The sequence below is a fragment of the Lissotriton vulgaris genome, chromosome 3_1, assembly GCF_964263255.1.
Source record: "Lissotriton vulgaris chromosome 3_1, aLisVul1.2, whole genome shotgun sequence".
Taxonomy (NCBI): domain Eukaryota; kingdom Metazoa; phylum Chordata; class Amphibia; order Caudata; family Salamandridae; genus Lissotriton; species Lissotriton vulgaris.
The window spans coordinates 1,748,807,009-1,748,826,581 of NC_141689.1; the positions used below are offsets into that span (position 1 = coordinate 1,748,807,009).

At 43.5% G+C, this 19,573-nt stretch overlaps 1 protein-coding gene across 2 annotated transcripts in view; it reads left to right on the forward strand.

The window, feature by feature from the left end:
- LOC147728409 (uncharacterized) overlaps positions 1-19,573 on the forward strand; it is a 98,299-nt gene that overhangs the window by 2,923 nt on the left and 75,803 nt on the right. The window contains exon 2 of one of the 2 annotated variants that reach the window (XM_086963281.1): positions 14,519-14,687. In XM_086963281.1, coding sequence (XP_086819407.1) covers positions 14,519-14,687 — 169 coding nt within the window. The remainder of the gene's footprint in view (positions 1-14,518; positions 14,688-19,573) is intronic. The other variant, XM_086963282.1, reaches the window with a different exon arrangement.

The window sequence follows — 19,573 nt, forward strand, 5'->3', positions numbered from 1 at the left end:
GCTAGCGTAGGACACTGAATACTAGCTCTGTACGTCAAACACATGCATGCCAATGTGAAGGTTGGATCTCCAGGATGTGAAGAGGGGTAAGATGTGTGATTTAGCAAATTTTGAGCTCATTCTGAACTTACAATTTTTCCAGAATGTGAAGAATATTTGTTATTTGTTATGAAATTGGTAAGCCCTTTGTGAGCAACGTGGTGTGCATGATGCTTACTTCCACTATGACAGGGTTAGTTATACTTTTGCAGGTACTTTGTTTTGGAGATATAAAATCAGACATTTGAAGATTATGATTGTTTTAGATTTTGAAGGGCTCCATTTTGTATATTGGGGAGGTGAAGATATTACACAATTGTTGATAATTGAGGAGCAAGACCATTCTGGGTTTATTAGGATGCATGATTTCACTTCATGTACAAATTGGAGAATATTGTGGTGTTTTGGTTGTTACAACACATTTAGTATTATTTGGAATGTGCAAGAAAGCATGAAAATGTAACTGGAAAATTAGCAGATGGGTTACATTTAGTATTCTGAATGATGTTATTCTTTATATTACATAAGAACCAACTTGTTTCATTTGTTTTGGATACTGTTGGGTTTGGCCCTTTCTGCAGGGTTATCCCCAAATGTTTTGCCTTTTGCCTCCTATATTACTGACCCTGTTTTTCATTGGCTATAGGATTCCGGGCACTTTACCACTGCTGATCAGTCTAAATTGTGATATGATTGGTTATTCATGATTGGGATATTTAATTTACTGGTAAGTCCCTATTAAAGTGCACTGAGTGTGCCAGGACCTATAAATCAAATCCTACTAGTGGGCCGGCAGCACTAGTTGTGCCACCCACAGGAGTAGCCCTGTAAATGTGTCTCAGACCTACCACTGGAGTGTCTGCGTGCGTAGTTGTAAACTCCTATGTTGCCCTGACAAGTGCACCCACTTGCCAGGCTCAAGCCTTCCCTCACCTTACAGGTAAGGCACCCCCAAGGTAGGCCCTGGGTACCCCCATGGGCAGGGTGCAATTTATGTGAAAGGTAGGACATGTACTGGTTGGTGTGACATGTCCTGATAGTGAAATACTTCTAAATTTGTTTTTCACTATTGAAAGGGTATCTGTCCCATAGGCTAACATGGGAGTTGCTTGGTGACATCTAACAGGTATAACTTTCTATAGGGACATGATAGAAAGTTGAAGTTTAGGCTCTCTGAACTCCAAATTTATTAACTCTCTTTTTGGTAAAGGTGTTTTTTTAAATTCTGTGTTTGAAAAAGCCACTTTTAGAAAGTACTCGAAAAGACGCGTTACTAACGCACCATGTTGGCGCAGTGCTTTGAATTGGGCCTTTTCCCTTTCAATACCTCGTTGTAAACCTTAGTTCATCAAAACTTGACTTTTTATTCCTTGTTTTAATCCATATTTTCAAAGCAATATCGCGTAGACAGCGAGATTCCAAATAGATGTTTATTGCACACGTTCAAATGCAGCTGTATACCAATCCAGGCTTTTAAACAACGGCACGTCAGTTAATAAACATCAGCGTAGGCCGTATCAATGCTACCCAATGCATTTCGAGACAAAGGCTCTTTGTCAGGGGTTCCTGAAAAAATACAAGAGTAGATATACCAATTGGACAAATTAAATATACCATTTAATCAAAAACATACAATCCTACCAGTCTCAATGTGAATTTCTCACAAAATGTGCGCTCTCCCCTCTTAAACTACAAGTGCCCACCCACTGCAATTGGTTGGATGGTAATTGAAGACACATGGGTGTGAACGCTGGCTTTTTAACGGTGTGTGTGTGAGAGTGACTGTTTGAGTAGATTGAGTGAAAGGGTGAAGAGGTTATCGGCTGAATGCAGCGCACAGGCTTGTATGTACAAGGTGAGAAGGGATCACTGATTAGAGCGTTGATTATTGTTTTAAGTTGCAGTGGGTGGGCACTTGTAGTTTAAGAGGAGAGAGCGCACATTTTGTGAGAAATTCACATTGAGACTGGTAGGATTGTATGTTTTTGATTAAATGGTATATTTAATTTGTCCAATTGGTATATCTACTCTTTTTGCATTTTTTCAGAAACCCCTGACGAAGAGCCTTCGGCTCGAAATGCATTGGGTAGCATTGATATGGCCTACGCTGAGGTTTATTAACTGACGTGCCGTTGTTTAAAAGCCTGGATTGGTATAGAGCTGCATTTGAACGTGTGCAATAAACATCTATTTGGAATCTCACTGTCTCCGCGACATTGCTGTGAAAATATGGAATAAAGCAAGGAATAAAAAGTCAAGTTTTGATGAACTAAGGTTTACAACGAGGTAGTGAAAGGGAACAGGTCCCATTAAAAGCAGTGCGCCAACATGGTGCGTTCGTAACGCGCCTTTTGAGTTTTTCAAGTTGAAAGAGTGACCGGGGATGGGTCACTGTGTGATGCGCACGCAAGTCAAGATATGTCTGAAGAAGTGGTTGACATTCAAGGGAAGGAGTGCACTCCAATTTAACTCTATTGTTGCTCACAATTTTTCGTCCCAACGAAGGGTGCTTACTTTTAGAAAGTAAGCATTTTCTTACTTTAGTATCCTGTGTGCCTCTGTCTGTTTGTTAGAGCGGGCAACCGAATCCGTGATGGAGGTCCAGCTCGACCCTATCGCTCAAAAATACCCGAAAATTCCAATACCTGGCTGGTGGCCTGCAACCAGAATCACAGTACCACCCCGGGCAAGGGGTGCTAAAAAAACATTATCACCATAGTGCTGACCGGAAGGGGGTTATCGGAGCAGTTTCTTCACCCACAATCTTACCCAAAATTCAAGTGAGGCTGTTTAATCTGCCTCTGCTGAGCCCGGTGGAAGCTGGCTCTGGGTAGCATGAGCATGTTCTCAATATAGGTGACATCACCACATATCCTGTGCCTTGCCTCACCCTGGTGTACACAAGCTCAATATTATCAAGGTTATTCCCAGTAGGTAGTTTTCTCATGATGGGTTCTTTTCTTTTTGAAATATGCAGCTGATAACTATTGAGGTAATGTTTTTCTTTTTGACACGTGCAGCAGATAACTATTGAGGTAATGCTTTTCTATTTGACATGTGTAGCAGATAACCATTGATGTAATGCACTACGTGTTAGGCTCATGACAATTACCCACTCAGCAAACTATCTATGATTTATGTGATTTGGGGGTCTAATGTGCTTAATACATGATACACCTTGCTGGTGGTCTAATGGGCTTTGCCCATACTCCCAAGTGATTTATGATCTAAGTAGTCTTATTACAATTGCCTGGTTGGCAAAGTAATTGATGAACTATGTGTCTTATATGCATTTATTATGACATGTGCCTAGTGGCACAGTGATTCCCTGAAACTGTGGTCTATGTGTTTTTATAATACAAAGGCTATTTTTAGATACCCTTGTGTCGAGTCTCTTTTGTGGTGTGCCTAGTGTGTCACTGGTGTGTGTGTGTGTGCCATGCTTAACACATTGCCTCTGGGATAAGCCTGACTGTTCTGCCACACTACCAAGGGGGCGAGCAGGCGTTATCTTGTGTATGTAACTCCCTTACCCTGACTACAGTGGTGGGTTCTGCCTGGGTTAGGTTCATACCATAGCCAACCTCAAACCCCATTTCTAACAGATGCAACAACACTTTTTTTCTATGTGGACGATTGGCCATGAGGTGTACAGTTTCCTTGTTTTGCTAAGAAGAAGAAGGATAATAGTATTGTATTATATGATTTCTAGCCCTGGTGAAGTCGGTTGATGAAATACATGTTGATTGGGACGTGATGAACTAGAATGAAAAATTGCATGGCTAAGATGAATAAAGAAGACTTGGATTAATAATTGGGCTTGGGTTTTGGTTGTAATACCTGTACTTAAGATATACCAGTGCGATCAAGTTAAACAGTCTTCAATGTTATGTGGCTCCTGACTTGTCTGACCACTTTGATTCAGTGATGTTTTTTTTTGCCCCTCTTATTGATGTTATTATTTTCCAAAACATACCCTGCCAGGACCACCACGCTGCACTTATTATTATCAATTCTCACATTTTGGACCAACTCTCTCAACGTCTTGAGTTTTACGAGTGTTAGAATGGACTCCATCATAGCCGAATCCAGTTCAGTCCCTGGAAAACTCAATGTTACTATAATTTGTTTTGTATACCTGGATACCTGAAGCAAAAGAAACAGTTGATCAATGGAATGCTGAACAATGGAAACATTCAACCCCAGTCACAAAGATCTGGGTTTAATCCATCGTTCTTTTGCTCACCACACTACCCAAGTTTGGACCCAGCCATATGCAGATCAGTCTTAACCTTGCTCCTCATAGTCATAGTCTAGCTCCAACTGCCAAGCCAGGTCCTCCCTGGACCAGAAATAAACATCCTGGGACTGGTTTCTTTGCATCATCCCTTATCAGCCAGGCTAGCTTGAATCCAGTGCCGCAGTGAGCACCGAACCCACGTATTGCCATACCCTTCCCACTTGGAGCAACAAAAGCAAAAGGTTGATGGACAGAATCCAGAACAATGCAAACATTCACCCCCAATAATAAAGATCTGGGTTCAATCCATTGTTCTTTTCCTCACCATGCTACCCCATTTTGGACCTAGCCATATGTAAATCAGTCCTGACCATGTTCCTCATGGGAGCAGTCCATCCTGAACTGCAAAGTCAGGTCCTCCCTGGACCAGAAACAAGCATCCTAGGATCTGTTTCAGGCCATCACCACTCACCAGCCAGGATAGCTTGGATCCATTGGTGCAGTGAGCATGGAACCCACTGCTCTCCTTGCCACTGGAGTCAAGCTAGCCTGGTTGATGAGGGGTTCTACCCCGAAGCCAGTCCCAGAATGCTTTATTTCCAGTCCATGGTTGACCTGGCTTGGCAGTTCGGGCTGGACTGTTCCCATGGGGAACAGAGTCAAGACTGATTTGCGTACCGCTGCGTTTGAACCGGAATGGCATGGGGAGGGGGGGGGGCAAAAAACGATGGATTTAGGCCCAGATCTCTATACTGGGGAGAATGTCTGACATTTTTCAGTATTCTGTCCATCAATTGTTCTTTTTGTATTTGTCACCTCGAGAGGAACGGGTATGTCCAGACGTGGGTCCAGTGCTCTCCATTCCACTGGAGTCAAGCTAGCCTGGCTGATGAAGAGTATTACTCTGAAACCGGTCCCAGGATACTTCTTTTCCAGTCCAGGGAGGACCTGGCCTGGCACATCAGGCTGGACTGTTCCCATGGGGAACAGGGTCAAGAAGGATTTGCATATGGCTAGGTTTGACCTGAAATGGCAGGGGGAGCAAACAAACGATGGACTTAGGCCCAGATCTATGTAGTGGGGTGAATGTCTGACATTGTTCAGCATTCTGTTCATCAATTGTTCTTTTTGCATTTGTCTCCCCGAGTGGGGCTGGTATGCTTTGATGTAGGTCCTGTGCTCTCCATGCCACTGTAGTCAAGCTGGCCTAGCTAATGAGTGGTCTTACCCCGTAACCGGTCCCAGGATGCTTTTTTTTCCATTCCAGGGAAGACCTGGCCTGGCAGTTCGGGCTGGACTGTTCTCACGGGGAACAGAATCAAGGCTGATTTGCATATGGCAGGATTTGAACTGGAATGGCATGGTGAGCAAAAAGACGATGGATTTAGGCCCAGATCTTTATTCTGGGGTAAATATCTGACATTATTCAGCATCCTGTCCGTCAATTGTTCTCTTTGCATTTGCGATGGATACCTGGTCAGTAGTGGACACAGATTGGCCTGAGACTCAGGAAAAAGAATAGGCACCAGGCTTTATGTGGATCATAACCATACCATCCGGCCAGCAGGTGAGCAGTGTATAGAGTGAGAGAAAACTTCCCTGGTAGATACAGACACCACCTTCCCTTGTCACCAGTCTGCAAGGGAGTGAAAGCTGATTTGCATGGGGACACGACCCAAGTAAATGAGTCCCACACATTTAACCACTAGTGCTGTGAAACCCTTTTGGGATTACAGTATCAGCTGTAGAAAAGTAAACACCACGTAGAACTGGCCCAGCATGTTGCTGGTGTGATCCTGATCAGCGTTTCAACACATTGGTTGTCCTTGAAACCCAGGAGGGTGTGGAGTGAATTTGGGGACTACTGTCACATAAAAGAACCATTAGGACACTTTCTCCCTGAGGGAGACCACACATCCTCTGAACTTATTTCTACCTGGTATCTTCACAACGTAGGTGGACGCAAAAACAGGTCAAACCACGGTCATGCAAGATTGATCATGATGCACAATTGATTGCCACGGTTTGTCAATTAACATAACAGTGTTGTTTACCTGTAGTTAAAGTAACTATATGCAAATGAACAGGTATGTTGAGACAGTAAAAAACACACTGCAACAATGGTCCTAAACAGGAAAGGAGAGTTTACAGGTGCTGCATCCCAAGTCATAGCATACACTTTAGAAGTCTCTCTGACCACCTGCTTGCAGGAAAGGCGCATATCTCCTTACTCAGGACAGTTCTGCACTTTTGTAATGCTGTGCTGCACAGGGACATCTTAAAGATTTTGGGGGACATGGGCCCAACATAGTTTGGGGGCCCCTGTTCAAACAAGTTTGAATTTATGATTCAATTTGAGCCCTGTTTCCCACGCACTTTCCTATTAGCCTATATATTCCCAATGTAAAAGGACGTGTGCAGCTGACAGCTGTAGGATTTTGTGTTTCCTGCCATGATACTAGGTTTTTAATACTTTTCAAATTGTATATGTGAGGCTGAATGACTCTGTGCTTTTTAACAATTTCTCCTACCTACGCACACTTGCACATTACTTGATTCTGCTTGCAGACACCTCTTTAGCTGCTCCGATTTGCATCGGCTGGGGCTACTATCGGGCTCCTCACTTACGCCTGCGCAGTTTCCGCTTCCGCAGCTGCGTTAGCGATCCAGTTTGCATCATAGGCATTAGCCTATATATTCCCGATGCAAACGGACATGTGCAGCGGGCGTGCCGCTGGCGCACGGAAGGCTTGCCAAAGGCAAGCCCGTGTGCGCCCGTCAGCATCCTGGAGGTATCCAGCTCTGGCCACGTTGCCCAGTTCCCCTCTGGTGAGTTTCGACTACTATATCACAAAAGGGAAAAATGGCTAGTCAGTGTACAGCCGCTGAGCCGAGCTTGGAGGTAGACTTTCAATGCAATAAGTGCAACTGGTCTCTCCTCCAGCCCAGGAAACTCGCACCCAAGATCTTCCTGTGCAACAATAAGTGTAAAAACAATAAGAAAATAGAGAACTTAAAGGCCACCCTTTTAAATTGTCGCTCTATGCAATAGCATGAACCACACATTTATGACCTAGTTTTATATGAAGGCCTGATCTTTTATTTCTCACTGAGACCTGGCTGTCTGAAGCCTCCAACCCTACTATCACCTCGGCCATCCCTACAGGTTATAAGATCCTTACGAGTGACTGAGCGAATGGGAAGGGGGGTGGTGTCGCCATAATTTACAATCAAAAACTAGACTGCTCTCCCACCCCGATGGAAAACATCGAGGGCGCAGAGTCCTTAGGCTTCCACTGTACCTTATCCCCCCATCATAGCACCACTTATTTTCTGATTTACAGACCTTCCTTGACAATTGGAAATTGTATTACTAAGCTTAATACAGCCACCACCTACCTGGCCTTAAAATACAACAACTGCCTTATTCTGGGAGATTTCAATATACATATGGACAATGGAAAAGACCATCAAACAATGTCCTTGTCGGAGACGCTGCAGGCCACCCATGAGAAGGGTCAAACCCTAGACCAAATCTTTCACAACTCAGTAAGCCTACCTCTTCCCATTACTTGGTCTGACCACCTCCTATTAAAATGTGTCATTCCCAACTCTGCCAAAGCTCCTCGGGCTAACGCAGGACAGGAGGTTCAGTAAAATATCTATCCCGAGGTTAGCAGACCCCCTCAGTCATTTGTCACCGGAGCTGTCCGGCTGCCCCGACTCAGGCGCTCTCTCAATAGATTCATGGCTCCGAACCAACATTGGTGCAGCGGTACCGGTTGTTTCCCGCTCCTCAAAGAGGTCGGCCCCACCAGCTCCATGGTTTGGTGATTCCCTCAGGTCTAGCAAAAGAAATTGTAGAAAAATGGAACAGAAATATCGTGAATCCTATCTACCAAAGGACAGGAAGGTGTATAAAGACACTTTAAAAGTTTGTTACATTCTCGTGAAGGCAGCCAAAAAAAACCTATTTCAAACCAAGATATAAAATGCCCAAAATAAGAGTAAGGAAATGTTTAGCATAGTTAAATACTTTATCGCCCCTAAAGCCGGCACAAAGGAAGGGCTATGCAGGCAGGAAAGGTCTAAGCAAATAGCTCAATTCTTCCACAAAAAGATCTCCGTGATCCAACAAGCCTTCACAAACATCTCAGAGAAAGAACTGACCTTTTACCATAGTTCTAATAGCAAACTTCACATCTTGGATCCTCCATTGTTAATAGCTTTCCCTGGGTTTCAGCTTGAAGAGTCACTGACCCTTCTCCCGAGCATTAAGTCTGGCTCTCCTACCGACCCTTATCCAGCAAATATTCTGACCTTATTAGCTCCCACCATAAACCCCACAGTATACCAGCTCTTTAAGACTTCCCTCTTCTCAATCATCATGCTAAAATTATGGAAGAATGCCAAGATTCTTCCACTGATTAAAAGGCTAACGCCAAACCGACGCACCCTGCCAACTACAGGCCAATCTCTTCTCTTCCTGCCCTCTCCAAAGTATTAGAGAATCACCCAAACTTGCAGTTCACGGGCGCACTGCATTTGACCTGGACTGACCATGTGGGAGTTCAATTTGAGATTCTCCTAGCTACTCATAACAGGGCAGATAAAGGACCTACAATCCAGATTCAAAGCAGAGCCTGGAACAGAATTAAGAGTACAGACTTACAGGCTGTACTCATGGCCTCTGTCGGCCGGTTACCTTCTGATCCAGAAGAGGCGGTCACTCAGTATACGTCCTGGGTGGAGTCAGCCTGTAACACACTAGCTCCAGCTAAAACGCTACGCCCCAGAAGGACCCCTCCCACAGCCCCTTGGTATTCATTGGAGGAAAGACTATAGTGAATAGGGGAAAAAGAAGTATAGACAAAGTCTGGCTATTTACAAACAACTCCTATTTGAAGCAAAGAAAAACTTCTTCACAAAGCAAATCAATTCCGCTAACAATTCTACTAAAGAGCTTTTTTAAAACTGTCTCAAGTCTGGCCTCCTCAACCATTACAAAAGTTGAGGTAAGCCAGGAACTTTGCGACGATAACGGCAAGTTCTTTTTGAACAAAGTAGAAGCCATTGTCTTGAATTTCAGTCACCCTAATCTAGAGATAGGAGGGGTGCGGTTGGAGGACAGGCAGACAACCTCAGACTCCGCAACTGTCTTCAATACATTCAGGCCTTTGTCCACTTCAGACACTGAGAAGCTGCTCATCTCCGCCCGAACAGGCTCCCCTTATGACCCCTGTGCTGTCTCAATAATTAAACAAGCACAGGTGCCTGTGGCCTTAGTCCTTACCTCACTGTTCAATAAACTGTTTGAAGTTGGGCACTTCCCTAGTCCTTGGAAACTGGCCTCAATATTGCCTCTATTGAAAAAAGCCTAACCTGGACCCAAAGGAACCTAATTATTTCAGACCCATATCTTGCCTTCAATTACCTGCAAAACTGGTTGAGAAAACCATGAACTCACAGCTTAGCACCTTTCTAGCAGGAACCAATGCCCTAGACCCAACTCAGTTTGGGTTCAGGGAAGGGCACAGCACACCCACCCTGATAAAGTCTACAGAGGAGATAAGGGAGGCAGTGGACAGGGGAGGTAAAGCAGCACTGATTATGCTGGACCTGTCCGACGCTGTCGATACAGTCCATCATGATGTTTTGATGGACGGTTTGTCAGCCTGCGGTATTCAGACATGCTTATGATCTTTGATCTTTTTTATCGGACTGATCTCAAACAGTGGCACTGGGTAATTTTAATTCTAAACCTTTCTCCCTGCCATGTGGATAACCTCAGGGGTCCTCCCTCAGCCCCACTCTTTTTAATGTTTATGTCTCGTCGCTGGTAAATATGATCAGGTCATTTGGTTTCAGCCTGACTTCGTACGCTGATGACATGCAAATTGTGATGGCTCTACGACCTGGTCTGCCAACAGGAATTGAGGACAGGTTCCACGATTGTATGGCAGCAGCAATCGGGAGCTGGACATCCCAAAATTGCCTGAACTGAAATTCTGGCAAGACCGAAGTCATCTTGTTCGGTAATTATCCCAACCTTTGGACTCCAAGGTGGTGACCTGAAGGTATGGGGACACTTCCTACTCCTGTTAGGAAGGTAAAGAACCTAGGATTCATCATTGACCAAAAACGTAACTCCGGGGACCAAATTAATGCAGTAACATCCTCCGTCTACTTTTTAATCAGAATGATTTCGAAAATACTACCTTTTCTGTCCACTACCTGTCAGCAAACTGGCATTCCACAGAATAGGTTCAGATGTCCTCAAACAGAAATTGCAGAGGTATATACCTGGAAGAACCCTGCGCTTCTGAGGAGCCAAGCGGGTGACTGTGCCACCCGTCAAAAAATCGACATGGGGAGGGAAATGTTTCAGGGTTTGTGCAGCCAAAGCTTGGAACGAGCTTCCCCCTAGTTTGAGAAAGGCCCCGGACATACTCACCTTCTGGAGAGGACTGAAAACCTGGCTTTTAACCCGCTAGTACGGGTCCCCTGTTAATGTTCTCAGTGAATTGGTGGTACAGTGCCAAGGCACCTCCGGGTCATTGTTGCTTTATAAATAACAATAACATAACAAGCATGTAAACAAGGCCCCTAAAAACACAGTGAAGATGGAAAGCTCCTTCATGAGTCTCAATATGATTTTAGGGCTAACTACAGTACAGAGCCCAAGTGACTGCATTTCTCAAGGGTAAGCTGGACCAGGGAGGCAAGGCTGTTCTGATACTGCTGGATCTGTCCCACATGAGAGGCTCCTGGAGAGACTCACTAACATTGGCTTTGCCGGGACAGCCTTAACATGGATGTCATCCTTCCTGGCAAATACATCTCAGGACATCTGGCTCCCTCCTTTCTTTCTCAGTTCTAGCCATGAATGTAGGTGTCCCTCAGGGCTCCTTTCTCGGTCCTACCCTTTTTAATATAAATCTATCTTCCCTTGCATTTCTGGTAGAGGGCGCCAAAATTGTTTCCTATGCTGATGACACTGGCCTGGGTAGGACCGCCTTATCATGGATGTCATCCTTCCTGGCAAATAGATCTCCGGACATCTGGCTCCCCCCTTTCTTATCCCCAGTTCTAGCCATGAGTGTTGGTTTCCCTCAGGGCTCCATTCTCAGTCCTACCATTTTTAATACATATCTTTCCTCCCTTGCATTTCTGGTAGAGGAAGAGGGCGCCAAAATTGTTTCCTATGCTGATGACACTCAGCTGATTTTTATATGTGAAAAAGCAACCAACATTGACAGGGCAATGATTAGGTCTTGCCTCACAAAGGTTTTTAACTGTTTTAAGATCAATCAGCTGAAGTGCAATCCTGACACAACTGAAGTTGTTTTCTTTGGTAATCCAGAAAAGCCTTATTGGAACTCTTGGTGGCCAAAAGATCTGCGCCCCCACCCTCTGAAAAGGAGAAAGTTAAAAACTTAGGAATTGACATAGACAAGATACACTCCATGTGCTTTTAATTCCAAAATCTAACTGCCGCTTGCTTTGGCATACTCCGGATGCAAAAATAATTCCTGCCACTGTTACCGCTTGAGAGCAGAAAGATTGTGGTGCAGGCTCTGGTGACATCAAAGCTTGACTATATCAACAGCTTATACCTCAGTCTTCCCGAATCCCTTATCCAGCGCCTACAAGTGGCACGGAGCCATCTGAGACCAAAACACAGATCTAGTATGACTCCTATTCTTAAGTCTCTACACTGACTCTGCATAAAAAAATGGATCGAATTCAAAGCAATGACCATCTTCTTTAAAGCTTTCCACGTCTTAGGAGCTGGCTACCTAATGAGCGCTCTAATCACTACACAACATCAAGACCCCTAAGATCTTCCCATGCCAACCTGGCCATCCTGCCTAAAATATGCTGTGCCCGCACTGGAGGCAGACCCCTCAGCTTTCTAGGTGTAAAATTGTAGAATAGACTCTCTGAGTTTCTGAACCTAACCACAGACCTACTCTCTTTCAAGAAGAACTTAAAAAACCTGGCTTTTTAATAACTGATGGGTCTTTTACACACATTTTCCTCCCACTGTCACGTGCCAGGGCACTCTAGTCTGAGTAACTGCACGCTTTATTAAATACACTATTTCATTCCATTTTATTTCATTAGGTACCTGACAGTGCAAATTCTAAGGGCCTTGTTTATAAGGCCTTACTTCACTTTTATGCCCCTGGTGCATCACGTTTTGTGACACACCGGCAGCGTAAAATATGTGCGATGTTGCACCCTATTTACAAAGTGACGCATCTAGGAAGATGCGTGTGCCACTTTGTAAACCCCTGCACCAATTTATACCTGCGCCAGGTATAATGTATGCAGGGTGGGTGGTGCCCCGCAAAAAGCCTTGTTGAAGTGGCGCATTGAAATCTATAAGAACTCAGTGCACCACTTGTGGGATGTCATGGAATCAATATCTTACACATGCCTCACAACAGGCGTAAGACTGATGCAGGCCCTTTCACATGGGGCTTGCCCCATGTGAAAGGACACATTGCTGGAGCTGCGTCTATTTTCAGACACACCCCAGCAATACATTACTTTTGCGCCAACAGATACGTCAGAAATACTGACGTGTCTGTAACTCTTTGCGACATGATGCGTCATATCGCAAGGAGGGCGCACTAAAAAGTGACGCATCCCTGTTTTCACACAGTGATGCATCACTTCTCATAAATAAGGCCCTAAATGTGCTTACATCTAATATTCAGTGATAGTTGTGTGTGTTTTCAATATTGTAACACAGCAGCAGCTCACCAATATTACTGCACATAATCTCTGCGATGCCCTCCCATTTCTTATGTGTTAGGCCTTGTTTTGATCTAAAAGAAACTTTTATTTATTTATATTGCATGAAACATAAACACAACATTTCTCTGCAAAATGGCTGTACTAGACTATCACATATCAGGTACATAAAAAAGAAATGAAAGAAAACAGTAATTAAAACAATCTGTTTAAGAAATATTCTAGGTCATTAGAGCACACCTCTGGAGAATGGAGCTGATTCTATCAGGGGGCCCCTTGAAAGGCTGGGGCCCTGGGCAAGAGCCCACTTTGCCCATGCATTAAAACGTCTCTGGTGCTGCATCATCTATTTACATACTTGAGTGCCACCTCCCACTGATGCTTCTTAGCGACACGGAGGGAGAGGATGACCCACTCCCCATCAGGCCCGAGTGCTGTTGTACAACAATATTGAGGTTTTAATATAAATCTGCAGCATTAATGAATCCATAGTATCGACTACCACTATATCATTAAGGTAAGTATAAATAGGTAAGTTTAGACTTACTATTCCTAATTCCACATCTACTTACCTTGACAATATGAATATCATCACTACATTGTCACATGAGGTAAAGTGTGGAGTTAAGAGCAGTAAATCTAGCCTTACTTGCACATACTTTCCTTGGTGAAATAGTGGCAGTCAATAAGGTGAAGTCGATGGTGTTGCTGCTGGTCAATATTATTCGCCTCAATGTTCTGGCATGCATCCTCCTTGATAAAAAGATGCTCTTCCAGAAACGTTTAACAGTTGTGCTGAGAGGAGTGGTTTCAAAGTTTGACTCACTCTATGTGAAAGTTCAAGTGAAGGTCAACGCGTTGTTTGTTAAAAGTCATATTTACAGTCAGATCTTGTTTCCTTACTGTCGACTGGTATCACAAACGTGCGGCTGGATCCCACATCTGTTGACACAGCACACCCTGAAGCTACTCCTGAAAATACATGTTGTGGTTGGCTGGCAGTTTACTTTTCCGGCCACATCTAAACATACCCTGTGGCTTTAAACTAAACATCAAACCGTGAAGAGGAATATATTACACATCACAAAATCACACATACCAGCGCACACACACAAACACAGAAGCTTCATTAGTTCTATAGTAAAATTAAAAACAGATGCATGTAAGAAATGCATAAATGGAATTTATTTGGCATTAGTGGTGTCCTTTGCTAAGTTTGTCTCTGTTGTTTGCCGTTGTTGACTTTAAAATTAGTTATTTTAAAGGATCCTCCTTTGGAAAGCATTTGAATGGGATTATGCCAAATTACAGTTTTTGTATTTTGGACGGCGTCAAATTATTTTACTTTTAAAGTATGACAAATTGCAGACATCATCCTGAAAACTGGTACTTTGGTTGAAACCTCCGGAGTGATTTGTAGTGTCTATAATTGTTGTCTAGCACACTTTTACAAAACTGTTGGTCACACAGAAGTAGTTCTCTTCCAGAGAAGTTGGTGCAGGAAATCAAGGAAGCCACAGAGAGAGAGCAGTCCCTTAAATGTGAACTGGCAGCCACATCCAGAAAGCTTCAACTGCAGACAGAAGCCAACATGGAAACCAAGACCGTATTCGAACAGCATGCTTATGACATCTGGCTGACAAAGGTAACCTCTGAATTTCTGATGCTGCCATCTTTGGAAACAATATCTGGCTCTCTTAGTATGCCATATGCTCATTTTATTTGGTTTCTGGTGAGTGTTGGTGAGAAGGCCATAGTGTTGATGTAGGAGCTTAGAAGAAACTCTAAGATTTGACACTTTTAGGCGGTTGTAAAATAAAATTGTTGTAAGAATGGATTGGATTGCAAAGTTGGAATTTACCTCGGATGTTCTTTTAGTACTCAGCATAAAAATAATCAGTCTCATAGCCAAAGTACTAAATATATTTAACTTCATAACCATCTCCTGAGGGACAATCATGATAAAGTTATGCATAACAAATTAAGAAAGGAATGCAGGGATTAATATGCAAGGGACAAAGGTAATGGTCCCTGTGGGAACTTTCTCTGATAGCTACAATGTGTCACACTAGAGTGTGGGCAAAGGCGTATAGGCGTAGTGGAAAGAAACCCCAGGTTTCATGTAGGTAGGACAAGCGAAAAAACGTAATAGGCCAACCCTGAGCCTCTTCGGTCCCCAGACTTAGCTATTTGTGGACAGAGGAGAATCACAATCTCTCAGAGATACCATAGGCCTACCCCTTTCATCTTGGCCAAGCTCAAGGTTTAACCCTGTGCAAGGTAATGAAGTGTGAAAGCCACACAACACACATTTCATATCAACGCAAGATACCAAGAAAATGATGACTGAAATAAACACATTTTACAAATATTAGAAGCTTATTGGTGTGAAATATTTAGGCTAACAAATACTAATAACACTGGAATATAATATGGATAATTCCCCCAAAAGCTCAAGGTTGAGGTTCTGCTGTAAACATTTACTTTATGGGTTCATCAAGTTGTATGGTGGTGCAAAAATGAAAAGGGAAGACATTTGTTAGCAAAAGTCTTCATTGGGTTAAGGTCCCAAGACTGAGCCGGACCGAGGTAGAACATAGCTATCCTGCAAAGAGGTTGGGAACTGGACAATCATTTGAAATCTCTGAAAGTGGCAAGAGAAGGTTCCATGTCCCAGATCAGTGTGGTTTTATCTCCCTTGAGGGTGTAGTGATGACTTGGGCAATAGCTCTTGCCAAGGAAGTCAGGAGGAGATGAAGTGTTTTAGTATCCATTCTGAGGTTACTGCTGGCCCCTTCTTATGAACCAAGGTACGACCTTTTGGCAAGACTCACATAGGCTGATATTGGTCTGAGGTTGCTTGTGATCCAGTTCAGAAAGATAGTAGGCCTGGCAGTTAGGGCTACAGTATTTTTATTCGAGCAAGCTCAAGGCTGATTTCCATATGGCTGGTTCCTCTCTTAGGCAGCATAGTAGGCAAACAATTGATGGATTGGAATGCAGCTCGAATGATTATCAGTGATTTAGATTAATTCAAGCAATTCTCTTTTTGTGTTTTCCTCTGTTCCTTTGAGAGCACAGAATGGTTGATGCTGGACAATGTCTTGACAACCTTTTCTTGGTTCCAGAAGGTGCTTTTGCCTATGTATTTAGACTTAGGCGAGTATTTTGTTGCTCTAGAGTATGATTCCTAGTGATGCGGTTTGTCAAAGTTACTTCAAGTGATATGGAAAGTTCCTCACTTTTTGTTGGAAAGTTTTTGCATTGGTTCTGTAAGAAACACAGACAAAATCACTCTCTTTACCATGCACTTTATCCAGAATGATGAGGTATCAGCTTAGCATCACATGGCTCACAGAGAGCATATTATGTGGCTTCAAAGCAACAAGGTCTTAAATTAGTGTTGCCGTAACCAAAGTTAGAGTGTTTCTCCATTTTCTGCTTGATGCTTTAAGCTGTTAATTTCAAGTCTAGACTTCAAGTAACTTACGGTGGGGTCTGTTATGACTAGTTCTAGCCACAGCCTTGCAGGTCATTAAGAACACTGGGGCATATTAGCAAGGTCCTGCGATAATTATCGCTCAACGCTTTTAGCGCAAGGATAAATATCGCACGCTGGATTTCATAGCGGAAATAGCATGCTATCAGCAACGCTTATTTCCCGAGCGATAGGAATCCATGCGTTAGCTGGTAAACAGTCTGATTATTGCTTAAAATCCAGCGATATTCGCACTGCAATCTCATTAGAGATGCAAAGGGAAGTGTATTGGAAAAGGGTGCTAACATGCGATTTTGCAGGTTAGCACCCTGTTGTTGATAGGGCAATATTTTTATCTCCGCTTCTTTGGCTTTTAAAGCCAAAAAAGCAGAGATAAAGCCCTTGATAATATGCCCCATTGTTTCTAGTCGTAGACATTTGTGTGAGAACCTGATGCATTTCGGGTTTTGTAGTATTATTTTCCTTCTATTGAACTTATTAGACTTACACACCAATGATTTGTCAGTGTAAAGTAAAGGAGTGGAGACAGTGTCCATAATGACCTGAAGTGAGATGGTCAGAGTATTTATGAATGGGGAATGTCTTGGGATGTGACATTTTCACACCATCTCAAAAAGATGTGATGCTGCTCAGGTTGGTGTCAAAGCCTGCTCCCTAATTTCTGACTTTTGATGAGTTTATAGATAGACAAACATTGGTTTGGAAATCGGTTGAAAATCATTACCAGACAGGTCCTGCTTTTTTTCGAAAAGCACAGTGCCTGAGGTAGAATGACACCTCTGCCCACCCATCCTTTTAATGCTCCTGTAGCTCAGTAGGTTAACGCCGCCCAGCAGGTCTAACTCAGCTTTTCATACTTTTGAGTTAAACTTCTGAGCTGAACAAAATAAACACCCGTGATTTGGCCATTAGGAACATCTGTAAGTAACAGTTCTAATAAAAATGAAGACTGTGGCGGAAAAGTCTAAATAAATATATCAGATTATGTCCTACTTACAAAGTTTTGCATTGGAATATACAAATCGAACTGAAAGAAATAGTCAGAATCCAACTGCATTTTATATTATTTCTTCGCTGGTTGTTTGCTTAAATGATGTCCTCCTGCGTAGGCCCTCATTACGAGTGGCTCTTAATTCAGATGGACATCATAATGTGGGCTACTGGGTACATGGGAATTATGAGGTCTATGAAAACTCTGCAGACCTGGCACGTTTCAACCAGAGCTTTCGGGCCGTTCAAAACAACAGAAAATTCTGTGACAAACAGATCAGAGGAATGGGGATTTACCAGGTTGATTGTACCTGGGATTACTGATTTACACTTTAGCCTCTCATTTATCAGTGGAACCTCATGCTTCTTAGTAGAACACGTGCCAACTCTACCCCTACCCTGCAGAGGTAACGGAACATTTGCGATGTTAACTTCAGGCGTGCGTCCTGAGTGTATGTAGGTGGAGGGCACTTGTAATGAGGCCCAAAGTGTCCCCTTCAGAGCATTTCAGCCTTATTTTGTGAGTATTGCAAAAGTGCAGTTATTACATGAGAGATGGAATGTTACTCATATCCTTAAGGAAGACCATTATTTAGAGTTGATGCACATGGTACATGAATTTGGGCCATAATCAGTGCTTAATTTGAGTCAGTATTTGCAAGTGACAATCATTTTTGTGGACCTAAACTTATTTTTCCCCATCAGACATTTCCCAGGAGCACAAGAGGGGAAACCACACACAGGAAGAAGAGCAAGAAGGAAAAACCATCCCCAAGGGAGAATGCAGGAAACTGCAGGAATGAGCTAAAGGGGCAGAGAGTGTCTAGTAGAGGATTAACGAGGCCTGTGGTGCATTCAGCAGTAACAGCTTCTCAGTATTTGGCATGCTGACATCTAATAGCGCCGGGTGGGCTTCTGAGCTGCCCTTTTGGGCCCAGGCACACATTATTTTACAAATTAAGCACTGGACAACTATAAAATTACCAAGAGGACTGGTGACCAGGGACTGTCCTCATTTTTCACCTAATTACAGGTATGCTAATAACTTAGGGAAGCCTCCCTCCTGCCCCCAAATGTCCATAGTGAGGGCCAGGGAACAGCCCAAGGCTCTTGGTCACCAGGTCGCAGCCATTGTCTCCTACCTGATAGACTACCTGTTCTTTGTTAGTGAGAAAGGCCCTGTAGAATAAGGGTTGGGTGGCTTAAAGAGGAAGTCCTAGATTTACTAACATTCGGCACAACGCAATGCAGAATGACAACTTGCTGCGCTGCATCAAAGGGGGAGAGCAGGAATGTGCCATATGTACTAAGATATGGGGCATTCCTGCTCTCTCTCTGAGCTAGTGCACTGAGTGCTGCCTAGCGCTAACACAGGCACCCTTGCGCATGTTGCAAGGGTGCCTGCATTACAGGCAGGACTGTTTTTGTGCAGAAAGGGGCATCTTCCTGCACAAAGACAATCCTCAGAGAATGTACCTAACATACAAAGAGGAAATAACAAGGATAAATAAATATATTTTTCCTTGTGAAGCTCTGTTCGGATGGCATAGCATTTTAATACATTCCCAGGTTTACTATTCTTAGTAAACCTGGGATTGCACCAAAATCCTTGGGTGAATGTGTGGGAACGACCACACTCCACCCACTGAACGCCTACCCAAAGCAGTTAATCTAGACTTACTGAACCCCACATAGCTATGCAAGGTGCCTTTGTGTGGCTTCGTAAATCTGACTCAAGGGGTTGCGTTGCCAGAGGCAACAAAAGCCCTTAGTAGATCTGGCCGAAGTGTCTAGCCCACCAATGATTTGTTAGAGGCAGGCAGTTGCTACCAAGCCTCTAGCCCATACCACCCACGTTTTTTCCATGAATAGCTACGACTTAGCTAAATATTTGCCATGGTTTGCGTGCGCACTTAAGAGTGCTTTTGTAATGGATGGTAAATTAATGCTACACTTTGCATTGAGTTGCTCCATGCAAGCGTCCACCCAAAACGTTAGTGAATACATCTATTTGTGGAATGTATGACGTTACTGCGCATACT